Source organism: Somniosus microcephalus, chromosome 6 (assembly GCF_052327205.1).
Source record: "Somniosus microcephalus isolate GS21.2 chromosome 6, FLI_Smic_1.0, whole genome shotgun sequence".
Classification (NCBI taxonomy): Eukaryota; Metazoa; Chordata; class Chondrichthyes; order Squaliformes; family Somniosidae; genus Somniosus; species Somniosus microcephalus.
The window spans coordinates 228,001,193-228,025,001 of NC_140992.1; the positions used below are offsets into that span (position 1 = coordinate 228,001,193).

Genomic DNA, 23,809 nt, shown 5'->3' on the forward strand with positions numbered 1-23,809 from the left:
GCCCCTATTTCATTTTTTCTTGTAATTTTTCCACTCCTTTCCCCCCCGCCCCCTTTCCTTTTGTTTCGCTCTCACACCTGGCAGCTATCCCTTGCCCTGCCAGTACACTTTACACCCAATCTCAGCCTATTACCATCTCGTCTAGCTTCTAACACCTTTCATTGTCTCTTTTTTACTTCTTTTGTTTCTTTTATTCTTTTGTCCGATCGCAGCCCTGCCTCCTATCCATCTTTTCTTTCCAGTTTTGCAGAAGGGTTCGACCCGAAATGTCAACTCAAATTTCTGTCCACGGATGTTGCCTGATCTGCTGAGTTTTTCCAGCATTTTCTGTTGTTATTTCGGATTTCCAACATCCGCAGTATTTTGCTATCGAGCTTGTTGGCAAGCTTGGAGGGGATAATGGTATTGAATGCTGAACTATAATCAAGACATGATCTTCACCGCACGTCAATTACAAGAGAAATGCAGGGAACAGCACCAACCCTGTACATGGCCTTGATCTCACAAAGTGATATATATGTGTGATATATATATATGTGATATATATATGTGTGTGTGTGATATATAACTATGATATATATATGTTTGTGATATCCTCTGTGTGTGAGGTTAACGGTATCGGAATGTGAGGCGCTGTGACAGGCGGCACGTGATAAAGAAACCCCGCCCCCTCTCCCTAACTGTCACCGAGCCGCGCTGACGTAAACGAGCTCTATGTGAGGAAACGGGCGGACGTCACTTCCGGAGCCTGCCTGCCTGCGGCCGGTGCGCGAGCTTCTTCCTCTCTTGTCACGATGGCGTCTGTAGCCGACACAAAGCTCTACGATATCCTCGGAGTTGCGTCTGCGGCCACAGAGAACGAGCTCAAGAAGGTCAGTAACGGTATGAGAGAGGCGGAAAGAACAGATTACCCCCACCCCCCCCCCCCAGCGGCGCGGTAAACCCGGCGCCGGGCAGTTGATTTTTTAACAACCCCCCCCCCCCCCCCCCAGTCTTTAAAAAAAAACAAGTCGAGGCCTAACCGGCTAGGCCGCTGCTGAGGCCCTGGTTTGGGGGGGGGGAAATCGCCGAGCCATTGCGCAGTGACGCCGGGTAGACCGGGTTCAGCCTGACTGAACTCGGGATCTGGCCGCTTTCATCTTGGATTTTTATTAAAACAGGCGGAGCTGGGCCGCTGTCAAGGGAAAGTCGGCACTTGGAGGTGAGAGTGCCGGCCCCGCCGTCGCCGGCATCCGTTCGGTGTCCCCCCCGGTCGCGTGGTGCGAGCTTGGGAAACACCGGGCTCGCTTCTGTTCATCTGACACCGCGGCACCATTTTGTCCCCGCGGGGCTCGCCAGCTTTTGTCGTCGCTGCGGCGGCGGCGGCTTCACGCCGCAGCGGGTGGGTCGTTGCGAGACTTTGAAGAGTGAAATGACGGTGACTGCGGAAGCACGTGAAACGCTGCCTGTAAATTTAGACCTGCTGTAATCTGGAAACGCCTCACTGTCAGTGTATTCTGCCCCGGTCGGCGATTTAAAGCTTCCACAGGCGTAGGTAGGACTGAGGTGTCCCTAAACCGAGAGGGCACGGGAACACACGAGTTACATTTCTGCAAGGGTTGTGCCCTAAATCTGGTGTGACGACCAATGGAGAGCGTCTGAAGTGGTACTTTCACTTTGTGAGTGCCGTAAACTGTAGCATTGTTGATGAATGATATGCAAAACAAGTGTTATACTATGTATATCACAATATATTCTGTGTGTCTCAGTTAGCTTGTTCCTTTCCAGTTACAAAGTCGATTGCTGCAAGTAACGCTGAGTTGCTGTTGGGTGAGGAAGGATTGCAAAGTGGAGCGTGTAGATTTCTGGTTCCATATCTCCACAAAATATGGAACGGCAGCCTTTTTAATGCTTTTCACATTTTGAAGTGTGACAGGTGCTCCAAATATACTTTGTATTGTCTTCTGATTTTTAAAATCATTTACAGAGTGTACTGTACAGAACTGATTTATTTCTATGAAATTAAAAGTATGTTGAGCATAGGCTCCCTTGGTAGCTCACCTGGTCAAGCTAGAAAGAAGCTGAACAACACAGACTGTGAAAGTTTGAGGTTTTGTCCTTGTCCTGTGTTGAGTTAGCTGATTTTCTGGGGATGCTAAAATCGACCTTTTGAACCCTGGATTTGGGGGGGGGGGGGGTGGAGAAAGAGACTCACTACTTTCTGGTGACTCTGACCATGTATGTGTGTAGGTATTGAGGAGCAGATCAGGTTTGTCATGCCTCTATGCCCATTAGCAGTCATATAATCGGCTGACGTTTGCTGTTCAGGTTGTTGTAAAGGATGACTTCTTGGGCAAGGTACTGGAGCCAATGAGACTGTTCTCCAGCAGTGAATTGATGCTTTCAGCGAGGGGGAGAAAACAAAGGATGGGAAAATAGATGTCGTAAATTCAAAATTTGAAGTTGATTATACTGTTTTTGTCTAACATAGCAGCGCTAATTGTTGTAATTGTTCTTAGAAACAATAGATGGGAAAGGAAGAATAATGTAAGTGTATTGTTCTAAAGATCTGAGTTCTAGAAAGTGGATCTAAGACTTTAGCCTTGTGAAATTTCTACTAGTGTCCGAGTGCAATGCGTAGAAGCTTCTTAAGTTGAAATTAATTTAATTTGTATGTGCAATTAATATTGGGCTGGTAGACATTCCTTTCAGTCCTATAGCTTCCAATTCTTGAATGGTCCAGTCTTGTACTAGAATGCTTCTGTGTAACTTTAAACATCATACTCTGCTGCTAACTATATTCAGATTAAGAATGTTTAGAAAAAATTGCTATCTTTCTAAGTAAAATATTTTCCTACTTCAGATAAGATCTTTTTGTCTTTCCAGACCATATGAGACCCATTGCTACCTAGTTGGACTGTTTGCATCTACCGAGAGATTAGACAGTGGTATTTTTTTTTTTTAAGGGGCAGGAACAGTTTAATCAGCATTTCCTGGCAGATTTTCTCCTCCTTGGGATTCCTGTACCTTTCACATGGGAAATTCACAAACTTGCTGTATTACTCTCCATCAAATAGATCGCCCACTTCCACTACCGAAACATCGCCCTTCTCCGCTCATCTGCTGCTGGAATCCTCATCCGTGTATTTGTCATCTACGGACTCAACTATTCCAATGCTCTCTTAGCCAGCCTCCAGTACTCAATGCGCTGTAAGCATCAGCAAATTCAAAACACTGCTGTGCATATCCTATCTCGCACCAAGTCCTGCTCACCCATCGCTCTTGTCCTTGTTGACCTACATTGGCTTCTGGTCCTCCAACGCTTATAATTTAAAATTCTCATCCTTGCATTTAAATCCCTTCTTCCCCTCGTCTCCCTATCTCTCTAACCTCCTCCCAGGCCTATAACCCGCCCAGAAATCTCTGCTCCTCTAAGTCTGACCTATTGTGCCTCTCTCTCCTTACCCTAGGGCAGATATAGAAACATAGAAGATAGGAGCAGGAGTAGGCCATTCGGGCCCTCGAGCCTGCTCTGCCATTTAATGAGATCCTGGCTGATCATCCAAATTCAGTACCCTGTACCTGCTTTCCCCCCATAATCCCTTGATCCCTTTAGCCTTCAGAAATATATCTAACTCCTTCTTGAATATATTTAATGAATTGGCCTCAACTGCCTTCTGTGGTAGAGAATTCCACAGGTTCACCACACTCTGGGTGAAGAAATTCCTCCTCATCTCAGTCCTAAATGGCTTACCCCATATCCTTGGACTCTGACCCCTGGTTCTGGTCTCCCCTGCCATCGGGAACATCCTTCCTGCATCTAGTCTGTCTAGTCCTGTTAGAATTTTATAAGTTTCAATGAGATCCCCTCTCATTCTTCTTGACTCTAGTGAATATAAGCCTAATCGACCCAATCTCTCATGCGTCTTTCCTGCCATCCCAGGTATCAGTCTGGTGAATCTTCGCTGCACTCCCTCCATGGCAAGAACATCCTTCCTCAGATAAGGTGACCAAAACTGCACACAATACTCAAGGTGTGGTCTCACCAAAGCCCTGTACAACTGCAGCAAGACATCCTTGCTCCTGTACTCGAATCCTCTCGCTATGAAGGCCAACTTGCCGCCTTAACCGCCTGCTGCACCTGCATGCTTACCTTCAGCGACTGGTGCACAAGGACACACACGTCTTGTTGCACTTCCCCTTTTCCCAATCTATTGCCATTCAGATAATCTGCCATGTATCTGCCCAATCACCCAACCTGTCCAAATCATACTGGAGTTTCTCTGCATCCTCCTCACAGTGCTCATGGCCACCCAGCTTTGTGTCGTCTGCAATCTTGGAGATATTACATCTAGTTCCCTTGTCTAGATCATTAATATATATTGTGACTAGCTGAGGTCCTAGCACCGACGCCTGCAGTACCCCACTAGTAACTGCCTTCCACTTGGAAAAAGACCCGTTTGTTCCAACTCTTTGCTTCCTGTCTGCCAACCAGTTCTCTATCCAAGTCAGTACCTTACCCCCAATCCCATGTACTTTAACTTTGCATGCTAATCTCTTATGCGGGACCTTATCGAAAGCCTTCTGAAAATCCAAATACACCACACCCACTGGTTCTCCCTTATCTATTCTACCAGTTACATCCTCAAAAAATTCCAGTAGATTAGTCGAGCATAATTTTGTAAATCCATGTTGACTTCGTCTGATGATGTATCAATCTACTGATGGCACAAAGATCTCAGGCGGGCTTAGATAGGTTACTGGAGTGAGTAAATTGTGAGGTAATGCATTTTGGCAATATAATCTAAACTGCTTCTTGCAAGACACCGGAGGAACAGAGACCGAAGGGCACAAAAATATAATTCCTTCAAAGTGTGAGTGCAGGTAGAAGTTGAGGCAGAGACAATTGTATCTTTTATGAGGAAAGTAAATGTAAATTTCACAAGGAAAGATACAGATGCAAGAGTAGGGCATTTGGATTAGTTCTGGATGGCAGAGACGTAATAGTGAAATTGCCTCCTCTTGTGCTGTAGCCTTCTATAATTTCCCTCCAGGGATGTTTCAAGTTGGAGCTTGTTACTCTTTGAAATTATAACCCAATATTTGGATGAAATTGCAACCCAATATTTGGAGGAAAAGTTAGGTTGTAATTAATCAAATATACATTCAACAAAATGAATATCGCGGTTTAATATATCTTTGTAAAAGCAACAAAGACACCAAGTTGTGTTGCTTACCACAACAAATGCCTGTATCACAGCAACGATAGGGAACAAAATTGATTCTTGGTAACCGTCTTTGTGTGACGAAGTTCTGTGATTAAGCTACTTGATAAGAGCAATGTTAAATTTCCCTTTATATGTCAACGGACAAATAAGTAATCTGGTGCCCAAGGCCCTGCTATTACTTCATTGATGTTGTGAACAGTAGCAAAAGAAATGCAGGTAATATTGCACATGATATTTCCTTTGTAGGCAGGTGACATTTAATACATTTTTGTGTACAGTTGGTTGCTCTTAAATTGAGGTGGTTGTTTTTCACCTTATCTATCACTATGAAATGCACACATTAAATGAGGTTCAAGCTTTCACAATAAATGCGCTGCCCAGTATGGACCTAAAACACCGACTGATGTTCCCACATTCAATCCCTGGCCTGTGGTGTGTCTCAGATGATGCGGCAGTACAGGCATTAAACTTGGACTGTCTGCTCCTGGGCTAGGAAGGGGGGAAAGTCTGCAGCAGTTACCACACCTGATTGCTATTCAGCGATCCTCATCTGGAAGATGCATCTGTTTGGAAGTTGCTTCAAGGGCGGAGTTGGTCTTTACTGTCGTGCTCCCTCAGTCAAATAGCTGTCATCCATGATGCAGTATCCCAGCATGACACCGTGCCTTTAGGAGTGACGGGTAGAAGGGGACGAGGGACTACATTGGAGGAGCTTGTAGCATAAAATTCAAAGATGCTGTAGAATTATGCAAATTATTTATATTAGTACCTACAGATCAACTTGTTCTTGATAGTTAATTATGATGTAATTACCTGTACATATTGCTGCAGTGTGGACTATGGCCAGCTCCCTTGGTCTTAGTCATGTGACACATAATGAAGTATCTGATTATTTCAATCAATTGATTATGTAATTTATTCTATTAGATATCTGGTGTCTTTTACACTTGAGATTTTATCATGGATTTGTAGTACTTGTAAATCCAGTTTTTCCACTTTGAATTTTGACAAAATTATGGCATCGAATATGATGTGTACTAATTGAACAATTTCCTCCTCCATTATTATTAGACAAACTCTAATGTGGAATATAATGCTGACTGAATCAAAATATTTTTGTGACAATTTGACCTGTGTTGTATTAATTTTTCTTAAGGCATACCGCAAGTTGGCTAAGGAATACCATCCAGATAAAAATCCAAATGCAGGAGACAAGGTAAAGATCACCAATCTTTTCACGTTTTAAAGTTTTTTTTTTTTTACTTAATCATATCTGACATTGCTGTACTTTAACTGAGACATTTTGAAATGGAAAATTGGATCGCTAACAAAGATGGCCTCGCTTCTTTCCAAGTTGGCTTCAGTGACAGATGTGATTTTGTGTGTGTGTGTCTCTACATATAGGCACTGCTTGGGAAATGATAGTCCAGCTCCAGGTGGGTAGGAACATGCAGCTTGATGTACTCAGCACACCCAAATTTTAAATGGTAGCTATGCTACTCTCTCGAAATTTTAAAATTGCACTGAAGTCACAATATTAATTTTGTTTTCTTTTAAACATTCTCCCTTCCCTTCCTCTCGTCAAGGCACAACTCCATGCTGGGGTTTAGTTCCACAGGTGCCAGCTACCCTCCAGTACTTTGCCCAAGAGGCTATCATTAACATGAGCCATGGCAGATTATTGGACTGTGGCGGGCATTCCACACTTTCACTTCCAGCAGGAGTCACTAAATATTGAAGAGAAACCCCATGCATTGGTTTTTCCTCTCGGTTGAAATGTTCCTTCTGACATCCTGGTAAAGGCTAACTTAGCATGATAATGGGTTAAGCCTGGGACCTTCCTGTGCTGTATGGCTCAACTAGCTATTTAGTAAACTAGCTGAACAATTGGAGAATGATAGCAGTTCTATCCCAAAACCCAATTGGGATGTTTCATTACGTTAAAGATGCTATATAAGTTGTTGAGATATGCTGCTTCCTTAAAAGCAGTTGTTGACTAGTTGATTCTTAGAAATTGGAATCCTTTGGTAGTTTTTCTGAGAAATGGCTTGGTTGCTGCTGCCATCAAGTTATTACTCAAAGATAACAATGAGAATTAGATTGAACAGTTTGAGTGGGTCCTTTGTATATCAGATACTTGGGTGAGAGATCATTGTGGGGGTGGGGGCTATGCCTTTTACTTCATGGGTTGTTCCTTAATATTCAGAGAAGCCATTTTCATAGGACTGATGGTGTGTAGGCCAGAGCACTATTGGTCTACAAAATACAGAGGCTCCTACTTCCGGGTCCATAGAAAAGGCAATTGTTAGGAATGCATAAGAAATAGGAGCAGGTGCAGGCCGTTTGGTTACATAGGGTTTATAGTGCTACTTTGCAATTCCACAATTATTGAACAAAATAATGCCCCTCAAATTAGGCCGAAGGGTCACGAATCAGGTATTTGTCTTAGAGGTTGGCTGTGGACTGCAAAAACAAGTATTTTCTTAGTGAGAGGTTCACAAGAAATCCTTTAAGTTCAATGTACAAGGAATCCGCGGTCAGTACACAATATTTTTTTAAATTCTGTCAGGCCCCAGGTCATTCACTAGATGTCTTGCATTCTGACAAACACTGCTGCTACTGTAACACCCAGGCATCTATTATGGGATTCTGTTCAGCAACATCTACTGAGAGACACCTTTGGTAAGGCATTTTGTGAAACCATGCTCATTTTGCCAAAAAATTCTGCCTTCGTCATGGTGCTGAAATTTTATCTACCACTTTGTGTGTCCTTTTGATAGATCACTTTCATGGGCAGAGTTTATCTTTGTACATAATAAAACCAAGTGGTTTTCAATCAGGGCTGCTGTTTATCTTTGGAACATAACCGTAGGTAAACTGATACTGTTATTTACTGGCAGGGCAGGGGTCGCAGGAAAGTTGAGGCTTATTCTAATGCGAACTTGAATGTTTCATGCATGAAATTTCCATGTTCAAGGTATTGATTTGTAACATATATGGTCAACCATATTTTGAATGCTAGATTTAGCTTTTAATACTGAATAGCTGACCACCAAAAATGATGTTTGTGTTTTTGGATTGATTTATTGAGATTGGAGAATACTCAAATTTATTTTACTTTTTGTCTACAGTTTAAAGAAATAAGCTTTGCATATGAAGTTTTATCAAATCCAGAGAAGCGTGAACTTTATGATCGTTATGGCGAACAAGGCTTGCGAGAAAGTGGTGGCGGTGGAAGTGGAATGGATGATATCTTCTCGCATATCTTTGGTGGTGGTCTCTTTGGGTTCATGGGTGGTCAAAGTCGAAACCGCAACAGTAGACGAAGAGGAGAGGATATGGTGCATCCCCTTAAGTAAGTTTTCTTTTCATTAAAAAAAAAATTCTTTTGGCATATCAATTGTCTTGTTAATTTTTTGTTTTCTAAATTCAACAGGGTATCTTTAGAAGACTTGTACAATGCAAAGACGACCAAGCTACAACTAAGCAAAAATGTCCTGTGTAGTTCATGTAATGGGTAAGTTGTGCTAAACTAAAACTGTGTACATTATCTGAGTGATGTAGAATTTTTTAATCATTGGTACAGAACTGCACGTTGGATTTTCTTTTCAGTATTTGATTTAAAAATCTGCTGTCCATTAAAGCAAGACATGGAAAAAGTATTGCATTTATGTAACGCCTTCCCACAAACAGCAATGAGATCAGTGACTAGTTTTAGTGCTAGAGGGTGGGATGTTGACCAAGATATCAGAAGGCTTTGTGCTCTTTAACTAGTGCCATGTGGACAGGCAGATAGATCCTTGGCTTAATCTCCAATTTGAAATTTAATGTCAAATCTAAAAGTCACATGCCTTGGTATGGCACCAGAACGTGAGCCTAGATTATCTTGGGAGTGGAGCTTGAACCAATGGTGCTCTGAGGTTTTTACCAAATAAACCATGCATGTTTTCTGGAAAATTTACAAAAGGATGCTGAACTCGCTTATTACGGCTTAAAATTTCTTGGTACTTTCTAAAGAAAATAGCAAGTTTTTTTTTCTTCCCAGTATTCTCTGCTCTCTTGAAGGCAATTGCTTATGCTGAGGTACAGTTCCAGGGTGGCAGCTCTCTGCTACTTGGTACAATTGGCCATTCATTGAGTGTTGGCAGGCTAAGTAACCATAGATGGCATTACAGGAGAGCCTGATGCTGATCTTGTATGGCATCCACAGCTTCACTTATCATTAGTCACTGGTAGTGATCAGAGATGGAAATCCTGACTTTTTAAAAATAGGAATGTAGTAGATCACTTTTTTCTCTAGTGATAAATAATGAAATGTTGAAAATGAGTGGATTTATAATAGTTTTATATTTTTAAAGACACTTAAGCAGTCATTGCTTTCATTGCTACTTTTTAACCATTGAATTATACATCTGTTCTATCAACCAAGTATTCTTTGCATGCTTTCTTGGATCATCTTTGTTGCTTTGGCTTTTTTTCTGAGGTGAATCTTGAATACACAAATTTGTTGTGTAATATCCATCATTAACTTTAACTGGGAGAAAGAAAGTTATTTTATTCAAATGTCTTTATTTGGTTTAACAAACCGATTCTCTAAATAGTGGCATTGGTTTGAATGTCTTTTCAGTTAAGTGCCAGAGCCCTTATTGATCTCAGCTGTTGTTCTGATCACTTATGCTTATCATTTGTTGACATGCTAAAACATTTATTTTTAAACACAGCCAGGGTGGGAAGGCAGGAGCTGTTCAGAAGTGCAGTGCTTGCAGGGGACGAGGTGTAAGGATTATGATTAGACAGCTGGCACCAGGAATGGTTCAACAGATGCAGTCTGTGTGTTCTGATTGCAATGGAGAGGGTGAGTAAATTCTTAGTGTTTACATGTAATGCATAGTAATTGAACTATATGCTGGATTTTTTTTTTATATAATGAGTAAGATTTGTTCTTTTGAACCTGAAGCCTACACCAGAGTGTTGGGAACAAACCTGATTTGACATCAAATGTGCTCGGCATAATGTGACTATAGCCTAGATTACTTTTACTAGCTTATTTATACACAGTAAATCCCATATGGACTTGGTCTCAACTGGTACTCCAGTGACTGAACAGCAATTTTGTTGCCAAACTGGTATATCTTGTCCCCAACAATTAATGGGGAAAATAAAAGCCAATGGACAGACATAATACCCATTTCTAGTGTGGTAAAACTGGTCGGCTGTGGTCAGAGGTATGAAGCTCTTAATAGTGCATGCCCTAGAAAGGAGCCACTACACCCAGAGCCATTTAACTGCAGTGTCTTGATTTTATTACTTCGTCACTAATGCCACCAAGCTCAACACCAGCAAACCGAGTATGAAGTTTTGCAAATAAGTGTAACTCCATCATATTGGATGCATAATGAGGGAGAGGTAGAGGGTTATTCTTGAATTTGTGACAAAAAAGATGGTGTCTAAAAGCTAAACATTATCTTTACATTATCTGCAAATGCTTAGGTTGCGAAGATTTTTGCCCACCCAGTGTTGTGAATTTAAACTAACATTGTTCAATTCAACATTGCATTTTTAATGGCAAGTATTTAAAAGATTAGAAATGGTATCCATTACCTTAAGTAATTTGAATGGAGTAATCTTGAATACATACAGACGTGACCATAAACCTTTTGTGTTTGAAAGACATCTACAGGAAACTTTGGTTTATCCGGAGGTTATATGCCCGGAATACTCGATCTAACGGCAAAAATCAGGAGCAGTTTTCTATATTTTTTTAGTTCTCGTTGCTTCTTTTTTCCCCCAGTCAAGCACTGCAAGGTCTGTAGCTATAGCAACAGCTTCAGCTACAGACGCTTGCAGCTGCAGCCGACTGTTTTGAAGCTGCAACAGGGTTTGTTGATTCACACGGAGCTTCTCAGTTCCGTATGTTTAAACATTAACTCTGGTATGTCCGGCACTTTTGATGTTACGGCACCAGCTCGGTCCCGTCAGTGCCGGATATCAGAGTTTCCTGTATTTATATTTCAGCGTTGGGTTACATCTTACAGGAAACTTTCTGGTATCCGGCACGGACGGGACCGACGTGGTGCCGGTTCAGCAACAATTCCGGATAACTGAACGCTATAGTGAAAGATATGGACCTTAGAGCTCCGTATGAAGCAACAAACCCTGTGCTTCAGAACAACGTCCACAAGTTGCAAGCGTCTCTGTAGCTTAGCAACAGCTGCAGCCAAACCCTTGCCTTCCTTAATTTGTTGCTGTGCAAGTAATAAAAGTTAGCTGAAACCGACTCCTGAATTTTGCCGGTTAACTGACATTTCCGGTTATTTAGGGGCCGGTTAATCGAAAGTTTCCTGTATTCTGCACCTATTATGCAATGTATGTTTCTTCCTGTGAGAAATGCCATGGGAAATCTGCTAGAATATTAAGGAAGAAATTGCACGGTTCCATCACAGAGCCTCACTACATGTGAGCACGGTTGCAGATTTAGACCTACTGTTGTAGCCCACAGTCATGCCTACAGTGGCTCCGTGCCGTGCGTAGCCTTATAATTTCTGTCCTATTGTATTGAGTTGTTGTCGCTATGTCTGTGTTCCAAAGAAACATGCGCTTTAAGAACATATAAAATAGGTGCAGGAGTAGGCCTTTCGAGCCTGCTCCAGCATTCAATAAGATCATGGCTGTTCTTCTACCTTAACTCCACCTTCCCGCACTATCTCCATATCCCTTAGTATTCAAAAATCTATCGCTCTCTGTCTTGAATATACTCAACGACTGAGCATCCACAGTCCTCTGGGGTAGAGAATTCCAAAGATTCACCACTCTGAGTGAAGAAATTCCTCCTCATCTCAGTCCTAACTGGCCAACCCCTTATTCTGAGACTGACCCCTAGTTCTAGATTCCCCAGCCAAGGGAAACATCCTCCCAGTATCTACCCAGTCATGGCTTTACCATGTCTTAAACATGAGCTATCACCAGATTCTAGAACCCACTAAGCTTTAATCTAAATCTGTATATTCTGTAGCATTCTAAACTGCTAAATTGTGTGTGTGCATGTAAGAACATAAGAAATAAGAGCAGGAGTAGGCCATTCAATGAGATCATGGCTGATCTTCTGCCTCAATTCCATTCACCGGCCTTCTCGCCATATCCCTTGATGCCCTTACTGGTCAGAAATCTATCGACTTCTGTTTTGAATATACCCAATGACTGAGCCTCCACAGCCCTCTGGGGTAGAGAATTCCAAAGATTCATCACCCTCTGTGTGAAGAAATTTCTCCATCTCAGTCCTGAATGGTCTACCCTTTATCCTGAGGCTGTGGCCCCTGGTTCTAGACTCCCCAGCCAAGGGAAACATTCTCCCAGCATCCACCCTATCAAGCCCTGTAATAATTTTGTATGCTTCAATGAGATCCCCTCTCATTCTTCTGAATTCAAGAGAATACAGGCCTAGTTTACTCAATCTCTTCTCATACGACAGTCCCGCCATCCCAGGAATCAATCTCGTGAACATTCGTTGCACGCCCTCTATGGCAAGTATATCCTTCCTTGGGTAAGGAGACCAAAATTGTACACAGTACTCCAGGTGTGGTCTCACCAAGGCCCTATATAATTGGAGTAAGACTTCTTTACTCCTGTACTCAAATCCTCTTGTAGTAATAATAATAATAATTCAACTTTATTGTCATTGTACAAGTACAACGAAATGTGATCTTGCAAGCTCCCATGAGTCCAGTACAAATAACATTAACATTAAACGTAAATAGCACCGCCCTGGGAGAAGCAAAGCCGCTGCGTCTGTGCGCGCCGCCATTCCATTTCCACCATTCCTCCTGTCCGACAATCTTCAGCCCAACGCCCGGGCCTGCTCACCAGCCGCCCCTCCCGGGGCTCCTTCCGTGACCTTCTCACCAACCGCCCCTCCTTGGGGCTCCTTCCGTGACCTTCTGTACCTGGTCTTCCCTGATGGTCACCCCTCCAGGTACTAACCAGGCCTGGCTCTGCTTAGCTTCCAAGCCTTGCCAGTGACCCTGTCCCTAGTCCCATTTGCCTTCCTAATGGCTTGCTGCACCTGCACATTCACTTTGTGACTCATGTACAAGGATACCCAGGTCCCTTTGAGTATCTGCATTCCCCAATCTTACACCATTTACAAAATACTCTGCCTTTCTGTTTTTTCTACCAAAGTGGATAACTTCACATTTATCCACATTATAATCCATCTGCCATGTTCTCGCCCACCCGTTGAGCCTGTCGATCTCCTTGAAGCCTCTTCACAACTGACACTGCCACATAGCTTTGTGTCATCAGCAAATTTGGAAATGTTACATTTAGTCCCCTCACCCAAATCATTGCTATAGATTGTGAATAGCTGGGGCCCAAGCACCGATCCTTGCGGTACCCCACTAGTCACAGCCTGCCATCCTGAAAAAGACCCGTTTATCCCTACTCTTTGTTTTCTGTCTGTTAACCAATTCTCAATCCATGCTAGTATATTACCCCCAATTCCACGTGCCCTAATTTTGTTCACCAACCTCTTGTGTGGGACCTTATCGAAGGCCTTCTGAAAATCCAGATACACCACATCTACCGGTTCCCCTTTCTCTACTCCACTAGTTACATCCTCAAAGAACTGTAGTAGGTTTGTCAAACAGGATTTCCCTTTCATAAATCCATGTTGACTCTGCCCAATCTTACTATTAGTTTCTAAGTGCCCAGTTATTGCATCCTTTATAATAGATTCCAGCATTTCCCAACTACTGATGTGAGGCTAACAGGTCTGTAGTTCCCCGTTTTCTCTCCCTCCTTTCTTAAATAGCGGGGTTACATTTGCTATCCTCCAATCTGCAGAAACCGTTCCAGAATCTATAGCATTTTGGAAGATGACAACCAATGTGTCCACTATCCCAATGGCCACCTCTTTCAAAACCCGAGGATGTAGGTCATCTGGTCCTTGAGATTATCGACTTAGTCCCATTAATTTTGCTCGTACTATTTTTTTTTACTAATAATTTCTTTAAGTTCCTCATTCTCGCCACACCGTTGCTTTTCTTTTATTTCTGGGAGGTTTTTTGCGTCTTCCTCCATGAAGACAGAAACAAAGTATTTATTTAATTTCTCTGCCATTTCCTCATTCCCCATTATAAATTCTCCCGTCTCTGACTGTAAAGGACCTACATTTACCTTCGCCAGTCTTTTTCACATACATATAGAAGCTTTTACAATCTGTTTTTAGATTTTTCGCTAGTTTCTGCTCATATTCCAGTTTCCCTTTATCAATTTCTTGGTCCCACTTTGCTAATTTCTAAAAAGATCCCAATCCTCAGGCTGACTGCTTTTTCTGGCAACTTTTAAGTTTCCTCCTTTGACTTAATACTAGCTTTAATTTCTTTTGTTAGCCATGGCTGGACCACTTCCTTTTGGGTTTTATGCCCTAGAGGAATATATGTTTGTTGCAAATTATGCATTATTTCCTTGAATGTTTACCATTGTATGTCCACCTTCATACCTTTTAGTGTAGTCTCCCAATCTACCATGGCCAACTTGTCCCTCTTACCCTTGTAGTTTCCTCTGTTTAGATTGAAGACCTTAGTTTCAGATTGGACTACATCACTCTCAAACTTGATATAAAATTCAATCATATTATGGTCACTTGTCCCTAAAGACCCTTTTACCACAAGATTATTGATTAGCCCTTTCTCATTACACAGTACCAGATCCAGAATAGCCTGTTCCCTGGTTGGCTCCTCCACATACTGATCCAGGAAACCATCTCTCGTGCATTCCAAGAATTCGTCCTTCACACCATTAGTGGTAATTTGGTTTGCCCAGTCAATATGTAGATTAAAGTCCCCCATGATTACCGTATTGCCCTTGTTACATGCACTTCTAATATTGATACTGTGCCCTACATTACCATTACTGTTTGGTGGCCTATACACTGCACCTGTTTCTAAGTCTAATCTTTATTAATCCCTAAAACTATCAACAAAGGCTGTACTATTAAATTTGAACCTGTTGAAAGTTTGGTTGCTTATCCTATATTACAACTTGACCTGTTTTTTTAATATTACAGGTGAAGTTATTAATGAAAAGGATCGATGCAAGAAATGTGAGGGAAAGAAGGTGATTAAAGAAGTGAAGATTCTAGAAGTTCACATAGATAAAGGCATGAAGCATGGGCAGCGAATTACTTTCAGTGGAGAAGCAGACCAGTCTCCTGGTGTGGAACCTGGTGATATTATCCTCGTACTACAAGAAAAGGATCATGAGGTACTTGACTTGACTGCAAGTTGATGAATATGACCCTAACTTTTATCATTTGTTTCTCATCTCAAATATTGCTGCTGTGGTTCAGCAGGTGTCAGATGAATTAACCTAACATAGGGAGAAAACAGATTGGATGAATCTTGATGCCATTTACAGCTCTTGCATTTTTCAAAAGGGAACAGAGGGAAGAAGTCTTATTTTTATTAATCATTCAACTGTAAATCAAACAAAATGTAACTATTTGGAGTATGTCACTTGTGAACCTGAAACTACTTCGCGTTTGAGATGTTTGGAGCTCATATATACTATCAATTTAGTGATTCACAACACTGCTACAGTTCAGATAAATTAGAGCTTGATGCCAGTGATTGTGTTCATATAAGCTGCTATTTTAATTGATGCACAGTAAGAAGTGAAGACCTGTTTTTAACAGTGGTATTCCTTTCATATCCCTTACCAATTCATAAATTATCTATAAAACAGATTGCATTTAGCTCCATTTTCTTCAGTTAAGGTCAAATACCATGCCTATTTTGAAGTATAGATGCAGTGCTCTGATTTTCTTCTCTTCCACTTTACAATCAGACTCTGCTTCTGTTAATTGTTACTTTTAGCTGCTTAATAAACTTTTTTTTATAGTTGGCTCACTAATATTGGAACTTTTGTCCAGAAAACTGAAGATGACCACTGCAACAGTTCTCTCAATCAGAATGATTAAATCCAGCTATCTAGGACAATTTTCAGTTATAATTATTCTGTCTAGATATATTCACTGTAGCATCATTTGGGCAGGTATACAGTTTATATAGAAGGCTGGTGAGAGATGAAAACCACTGTCTACCAAAAAACACCAATTACTGCAGGGAATATTTTGATAGATGGAATAAGAATTAAACTGCTTGAGAGCACAAATTGAGAGGCAGGGCCATTGTTGAACAGATATATAATGTAAATAACAGACTTAGAGGTGTGCTGTAGACTTATCAGCATTGTGGTATGCAATGGATTTCAAAGGAAAAATAGTTGCCATTTTGAGGAGGTGGCTCCTCTATGTTCAATGAGGGTTGTTTTTGAAACTTCTGGGAAAGCGGTGTTCCTCTAGGTAGACTTCTGTATAATAATATCAGTTTTACAACTGGCATGAGATGCTAACAATGGGTAAGACACTAGCATTCTTTGACACTTGTTTCCATTATAACTTTAAAACTAGTAAGGGGTTACTTTTTACTGTTGAGAATTTGTCATAAAATGATATGTAGACTGCAAAATATGTCAGCCATAACTTTCAAAGAAAGCCTTGACCCTGATGGCTATCTTGCTGAGTTCTACAAGGCCCTACTGCTGGAGTTCGTGCCCCTCGTGCTGAAACTCCTGTGCTATGTGCTGGAAGCAAAGGCCCTCCCAAGATATATCCAGAGGGCATAACCATAATATCCAAGAAAGATATGGACCCCACCCAGGCTAGTCATGCAGATCAATATCCTTCCTCAATGCTGACTGAAATATTGCCAAAGATCTTGGACTCCAGACTAGATCCAGTCATCCCTGGGATTGTCTATGCAACAGTGTTTATATGCAAAGCAAAAAACTGCAGATACTGGAAACACTTGGCAGGTTAGGCAGCATCTGTAGAGAGAATAAATAAATGTTTCAGGTGTGGACCCTTCATCAGACCAGCCTTTATACGTTGCCTCAAGGGCCAGCATAAGGTGGCTAGTCAGTGTTGTGCACTACTGTTACAGCACCAATGCTCTGTCTTGGCACTCCTCTTTCCCCCCCCCCCCCCCCCCCCCCAAACAACTGGAGAAGACATTCAGCTGAGTCCAAGTTCTTTCTTGCAACACTCGAGAAAGGGTTTTAGCAGCATATACAGGAGGTCAATTAAAATCCTGCATTCACATACCGCTGCACCAAGTGATCAAGCAAGAATGTCCCCTGCCCTCCCACCCTGGCCATAGAACCCTAGGGACATGCATCCATGTGAACCCAGGCAATCGTGGAGTATAGTTAAGGGGACTAAACACAGTTGACAGCTGTATGCTGATTACATACTATATGTAACCACCTCATCCCTGAATATTTTTCAAAGCATCAAAGAATTTGGATGACTTTCTGATTACATACTCATCTACACATAAGCAGATGACATGTCCCCTCAGTTATTCATAATGCAGGAATAGTGCATCTTTTCATGGTGACAGCTTGGCTTAAGATACTTTGGTGTACTTGTCACACAAAAAGCACCACCCTACACAAAGGAAATTCTGCTCCCCCCCCCCCTCCCCCCCCCACCCAACCAGATGAAACAACCGACCCATATCACTCTTGATAAAGACAAACATTCTCACTTGCACCTATGCTGATTAAAGCTGTTGCCCAACAAGGGACCAGCACACCTATTCCACGACTTGAACAGTCACATTTGCAAGTTCCTCTAGGCAGGCAAAGAGATATAAATACACAACAAATGCCTCCAGCTTCCAAATTGAGGAAGGACTCTGTCTCGAATTCCAGGCACTGTTACGAATTGGCTTAGACCTGAGTGATTGTAGCCCTGTTCCTATCCAAAATAACCTGTAGCTGGGGATGGAAGCCAGAACCTTCCTACCAGTCCACCTATACAACCTACTATTTGTGCACCCTCTGAAAACAAGAGAACCCTCTTCCCAATATGGCACTTTCTCCTCCTCTTGAGCATCTCGCCTCATTCCACCCCCCCCCCCCCCCCCTCGTCTCTCATTTAAAATCCTCGTTCTTTACTGCTCACCCAAGTACCACAGAAAATGTTCTCACCCAGTTATCTTCACTGCCTTCCTCCCTCAGCCTCTGCACCGAGTAGCTTCTCATCCTTGGTGATTTCAACTTCCATCTCAATTCATCATGCTCTCCTGAGTTCACTGCCTTCCTATCCTCCCTTTATCTCTCCCTCCATATAAACTTCCCAGCCCATATTCATAGCCACCCTTTTGAACTTGCCATCCCACGTGGCCTCGCCATTCCCATCATGTCACTTACTGATAAGGCCATCTCTGATCACTTTCTTGTATCGCTCTCTACCCACATCCCCCTTCTCCCTCCACCCAATTCCTTCTGTGCCCGCCCTTGGAAAAAGCTCTGTCCCAATTCACTTACAATTGCACTTACAAAATCCCAACTGTATAGCCTTTGGCCCTTCATTCACCACAACATTTCTGCAGCCAATGATCTGCTCAACGATGCCCACACCTCCACCTTAAGTGCCCTAATCCCCAGTAAAACCATTACACGCTCTCGCCCTGGTCGTTCCCCCCCCCCCCCCCCCCCCCCCGGTACAGCCCTCATCTCGGCTCCTTTAAGTCCAAGGAACACAGACTTGGAACAGGTATGGCGGACAACAGGTTTAGCCATTCACCGCCTGATCTGGCTGGACCAGATATAGCACTGTCGGGTCCTGCCCTCGTCTGCCAAAACTGCTCACTATTCCAGGATCATCTTGGAATGCAAAGATAACCCCTGGCTTCTTTTCTCTATGCAAACCATTTTCTTAAACCCCTCGCCCCTGTCTCCTCCACCCTCGTCCCCAACAAGTGCGAGGAACTCCTGGACTTCTTTGTCACTAAGATTGAGACCATCCGATCAGCTGCCTCTGCCTCCTCTCTCCCTTGCCCTAGCCCTAAACTCACATGTTTCTCTAGTTTCCATATGACCTCTCCAAGCTCATCTTGTCCGTGAGACCCACCTCCTGGTCCCTTGATCCTATTCCCACTAAACTGTTGACCTCCCAATTTTCCTTCCTGGCTCCCATGTTTGCTAATAGTGTTAATGGTTCTCTCTCCTCTGTCCCCATCTCCTTCAAATCTGCCATCAGCACCCCTCTCAAAAAAAAAAAAAAAAAAAAAAAACAACTCTTGACCCCCTCCATCCTTGCAAACTACTTCCCCCATCTCCAATCTCCCTTTCCTCTCCAATCCTTGAACGTGTTGTCACCTCCCAAATCCGTGCCCATCTTTCCCAGAACTCCATGTTTGAATCCCTCTAATCAGGTTTCTGCCCCTTCAACAGTACTGAAACAGCTCTCGGTCACAAATGATTTCCTATGTGACTGTGACAAAGGTAAAACTATCCCTCCTCGTCCTTCTTGACCTGTCTATGCCTTTGACTTGGTTGACCACACCATCCTCCTCCAACACCTCTCCACCGTCATCCAGCTGGGTTGGACTGCACTCGCCTGGTTCCATTCTTATCTTTCCAGTCGTAGCCAGAGAATACAATGCAATGGCTTCTCTTCCCACTCCCACACCGTTGCCTCTGGTGTTCCCCAAGGATCTATCCTTGGCCCCCTCCTATTTCTCATTTACATGCTGCCCCTCGGCGACATCATCCGAAAATATAGTTTCCACATGTATGCTGATGGGACCCAGCTCTACCTCACTACCACTACCTCTCGGCCCCTCCACTGTCTCTAAATTGTCAGACTGCTTGTCTGAATCCACTACTTGATGAGCAGAAATTGCCTCCAACTAAGTATTTGGAAGACCGTCTCCATCACAAACTCCGTTCCCTAGCCACCAGGTCCATCCCTCTCCCTGGCAACTGAGGCTGAGCTAGACTGTTGGCAACCTTGGTGTTTCTTTGACCCCGAGATGAGCTTCTGACCACATCCACGCTATCACTAAGACTGCCTATTCCCAGCTCCGTAAGATCGATCAGCCCCTGCCACAACTCTTCTGCTGTTGAAACCTCATCCATGCCTTTGTTACCTCGACTTGATTATTCCAACGCACTCTTGGCCGGCCTCCCACGTTCTACCCTCTGTAAACTGGAGGTTGTCGAAAACACTGCTGCCTGTGTCCTAATTCGCACCAAGTCCTGTTCACCCGTCACCCCTGTGCTTGCTGACCTACATTGGGTCCTGGTTAAGCAACGCCTCGATTTCAAAATTCTCATCCTTGTTTTCAAATCCCTCCGTGGCTTTGCCCCCCTCTATCTCTGTAATCTCCTTCAGCCCTAGACCCCTCCGAGATATCTGTGCTCAATTCTGGCCTCTTCAACATCGCCGATTTTAATAGCTTCATAAAATGTATGTATCATCGTTTCGTAGAATGTGAATGTATTTCCTTGGGAACCCAATACAAATTTATTAAACAAAAGGTGACAGTTGATGATCTCCTAATGGTGCCATTTGCTTTGGTCAGTCAGCTGAACAACCTCTGTGTAAAATATTGAGTCACAAACTAGGCAAACCACAAAATGTTAAATAAGATTTGGATTAAGAGACAAAACTCTTAAAGTAGTGATATGACAGCTACTGTATTTAAATATAAATAGGCAACCTAATATTTCTGCCTGTTGTAACTAATGGAAATTTGCATTTGGTTTAGATATTTTGTTGTACCTGATTGTCCAGGAAAGTCACATGGAGCACAGTTGGAGTACACCGAGTGTGCCATGGTGCACCCCACTTTAGATCAGTGATGCTTTAACTATTTGGTTTCTCACATTTTTATACTTTTTTTTTCAAAATGGAAGTTACACTTGATTCATAGGACCACTGAAGACATTGCATATAACAATTTTTTTTTTATTCCTAGCTGTTTCAAAGAGAGGGAAATGACTTGCACATGACCCACAAAATTGGTCTTGTTGAGGCACTCTGTGGCTTTCAATTCACATTCCAGCATTTGGATGGGCGGCAGATTGTTGTGAAGTATCCTCCAGGAAAAGTTATTGAACCAGGTAATGGATAAGAATGGTGTGAAAGTTACCAAATATTTTCTATTCGCAAATCTATTCAACCAGTATAAATTGTTTAAAAATTGAGTGCATAGTCACACTAGCATATAACAATTGGAATTAAAAATTGATTTGTAAGTGGTATTTTCCTGCATAAAAGTTGCAACACAGAAAGCGTCCAGTCTTTCATTATTTACCCTCCATTTGTGTTGTACCTCACGAATGCATAGCACAGAACAGCTTTTGAGAATAAACATAGCTGTGAGGGTTTGCTGTTTCTTTGGTGGTAGAACCATTCCATTTGTGCTGTGGCACAGTTACCTCAATAGAAGGGACAAATGGTAATTGTGGGGCAGAGTCTGGTACTGTATAAATAGCCTGTTCACACTCCGAGGAGGACATTGCTATTTTGTACTGTCCCACATCTATGGATGAATCAAGTGTCTGATGAAAGAAACCTAGTTGTATGCTGAATCAATAGATTGCAAAATGTGAGTTCTCTGACACGGGATATTGAGCAGAAAAAATAGTTTTGCTTGTACCTTGCGAGTGCACCTTATTCCATAGCCTGGTTGACTTATTGTAGAGCTTTACCTGGTGCTTCATGCAGCTGTGGTATAAAATTCTTCGTTTGTGCATTCATTGGCTGTTTTGGTATTGAGTAAAACCACTGCAGTAGATCTCAATTCTTTAAAATTCAGATTTTTTATGCCTTGTATCTTGCACTCGGTTGACAAAGGGCAATTCTGATATTTGTATTTTATTTCTTCAATAGGTTGTGTTCGTGTTGTTAAAGGTGAAGGAATGCCGCAGTATCGTAATCCATTTGAAAAAGGCGACTTGTACATCAAGTTTGATGTTCAGTTCCCTGAGCATAATTGGATTAGCCCTGAAAAAATAGCTGTAAGTGGAAAGCTCCAATCCTTATGACTTGTTTGGTGGTTCCAGTCTGTCAGTCAACCAATCAGATATTTTGGTATCTGGCACTTGAAAAGATCTAGTAATGAAGCGTCTAATACTCTACTATAAACCTGGAAGATTTTTAAAATGTTATTTATTTCCATGTTAAATGTGACATTGGTTTCTAACATTTTACGTAACTAAAAATGCATGCACAAATGTAATACTTTTGTTGTCTTCAGGAACTAGAAGATCTACTCCCAGCCAGGCCTGATGTTCCTGATGTGATTGGTGACATTGAGGAGGTTGATCTGCAGGAGTTTGATAACACCCGTGGCTCTGCAGGAGGACACCGACGGGAAGCCTACAATGATAGCTCTGATGATGAAAGTGGCCACCACACTGGCCCTGGTGTACAGTGTGCCCATCAGTAAACTTTGATAAAACACTTGCAAACCATGTTCTGTTCAGTTTTGGATATTTTCAGGTTTCATCTGGTTTTGCTGAGCGCCAAACTGGACTTTATGTCACAACTCAATCCAGAGGAACTCTGATGGACATCTCTTTGCTGTATATGTAACTTTTAATTATATTTACTGAATGTATAATTTAAAGTAAACTAACCATGGCACAGTGTGAGGTGCTCAATTCTTTGAGACCTATGCAGGGGAGCAGCTGGTGAGAATTAAACTGGTATCACAAATTTTGTCTGTCCTTGTATCTGCTTTTTTTAAAGAAAAGTTTCTGTAAATTCTTTTCTTTCTTTCTGCCACCATTTTAAAAATGTTTTCCTGATGTTGTAAGGCCCTTATTTGTGTACACTTGATGTATGGGCTGAAATCACATCAGCTGCTAACATAAGTAGAAATAAAGAATTTAGTGGTGCGCATATCTCCAAACAGCTGCATGTCAATCCAAGTGGAGCTGCATCTATAAGTTTTCTTGAGCTTCAAAAAAAGTTAAAGCAAAATAACAGATAATGTGGTTGTGCGGTTCTTTTCTAGAATCTTGAGAGTTCTGTGGTTGTTAAGTAATAAATTCAAATGGCAACAGTGCAACATTTTTTTTTTTTACTCTGAACCCGTGCTTGCAAGCAGGCCCAATTCTGTTTGCTTTATAAAGCTTGGGCAAAGTTTTTTTTTTGCTTTCCCCCCACCCCTCCCATTGCCTTAAATTCTGGCAAAGCCTTTGGACCATTCTGTATTGTAACACTGATTTAAAATGTTTTTTTTTCATATTCAAATTGTAAGTAGTTATTTCTGAAGTCCAAAATTGAGTCATCTGTTAATGTTTGTTCAGATTAAAAGTTTTGAAAAAATTAGAATCATTTGTATGCACTGTTAAATATGTGGCTGTTTAAGAATTTTGGGGCAGACGTTTGTTTAACTGACACTAACAGCCACTTGCTGAAAATATGGTGTAGTCTGCTAAATGTGTAGCAAAAACTACCTGTATGAGAGTGGCGGCTGCAGTGGTGGTCATTATCAAATGTTTCCCAGTAATAGGAATCCATTAAAGATATGGATAGGCATTTATTTTTATTGGAATTATTGGGCAATGGATGTGAATATTTGATTGGAAGCTACATGATGCTCACTGGATCCAGTTTTTTTTTAATTGAGCAAAATGTAGTTGATGGCATTATGGCAATTTTAAAAAAAAAACAAAAACCACTGCACACTAGCAACAACAACCTGCAACTATATAGTACTTTTAACAGCAAGGGTCTTCAG

At 42.1% G+C, this 23,809-nt stretch overlaps 1 protein-coding gene across 1 annotated transcript; it reads left to right on the forward strand.

The window, feature by feature from the left end:
* The first annotated feature begins 715 nt into the window (after window positions 1-715).
* Window positions 716-23,400, forward strand: dnaja2a (DnaJ heat shock protein family (Hsp40) member A2a). Its single transcript, XM_085991518.1, has 9 exons — window positions 716-872; window positions 6,364-6,423; window positions 8,339-8,562; window positions 8,644-8,724; window positions 9,929-10,062; window positions 15,271-15,467; window positions 21,035-21,179; window positions 21,952-22,079; window positions 22,319-23,400. The coding sequence occupies exons 1-9, from the start codon at window positions 795-797 to the stop codon at window positions 22,508-22,510; spliced, it is 1,239 nt and encodes a 412-aa protein (XP_085847644.1). The 5' UTR covers window positions 716-794; the 3' UTR covers window positions 22,511-23,400.
* The last annotated feature ends 409 nt before the right edge of the window (window positions 23,401-23,809 follow it).

Coding starts and splice junctions, on each gene's coding strand:
- dnaja2a (XM_085991518.1), top strand. CDS start 795: ATGGCGTCTGTAGCCGACACAAAGCTCTACGATATCCTCGGAGTTGCG. Junction 8,563..8,643: donor GATATGGTGCATCCCCTTAA/GTAAGTTTTCTT, acceptor TAAATTCAACAG/GGTATCTTTAGAAGACTTGT. Junction 15,468..21,034: donor TACAAGAAAAGGATCATGAG/GTACTTGACTTG, acceptor TTTTATTCCTAG/CTGTTTCAAAGAGAGGGAAA.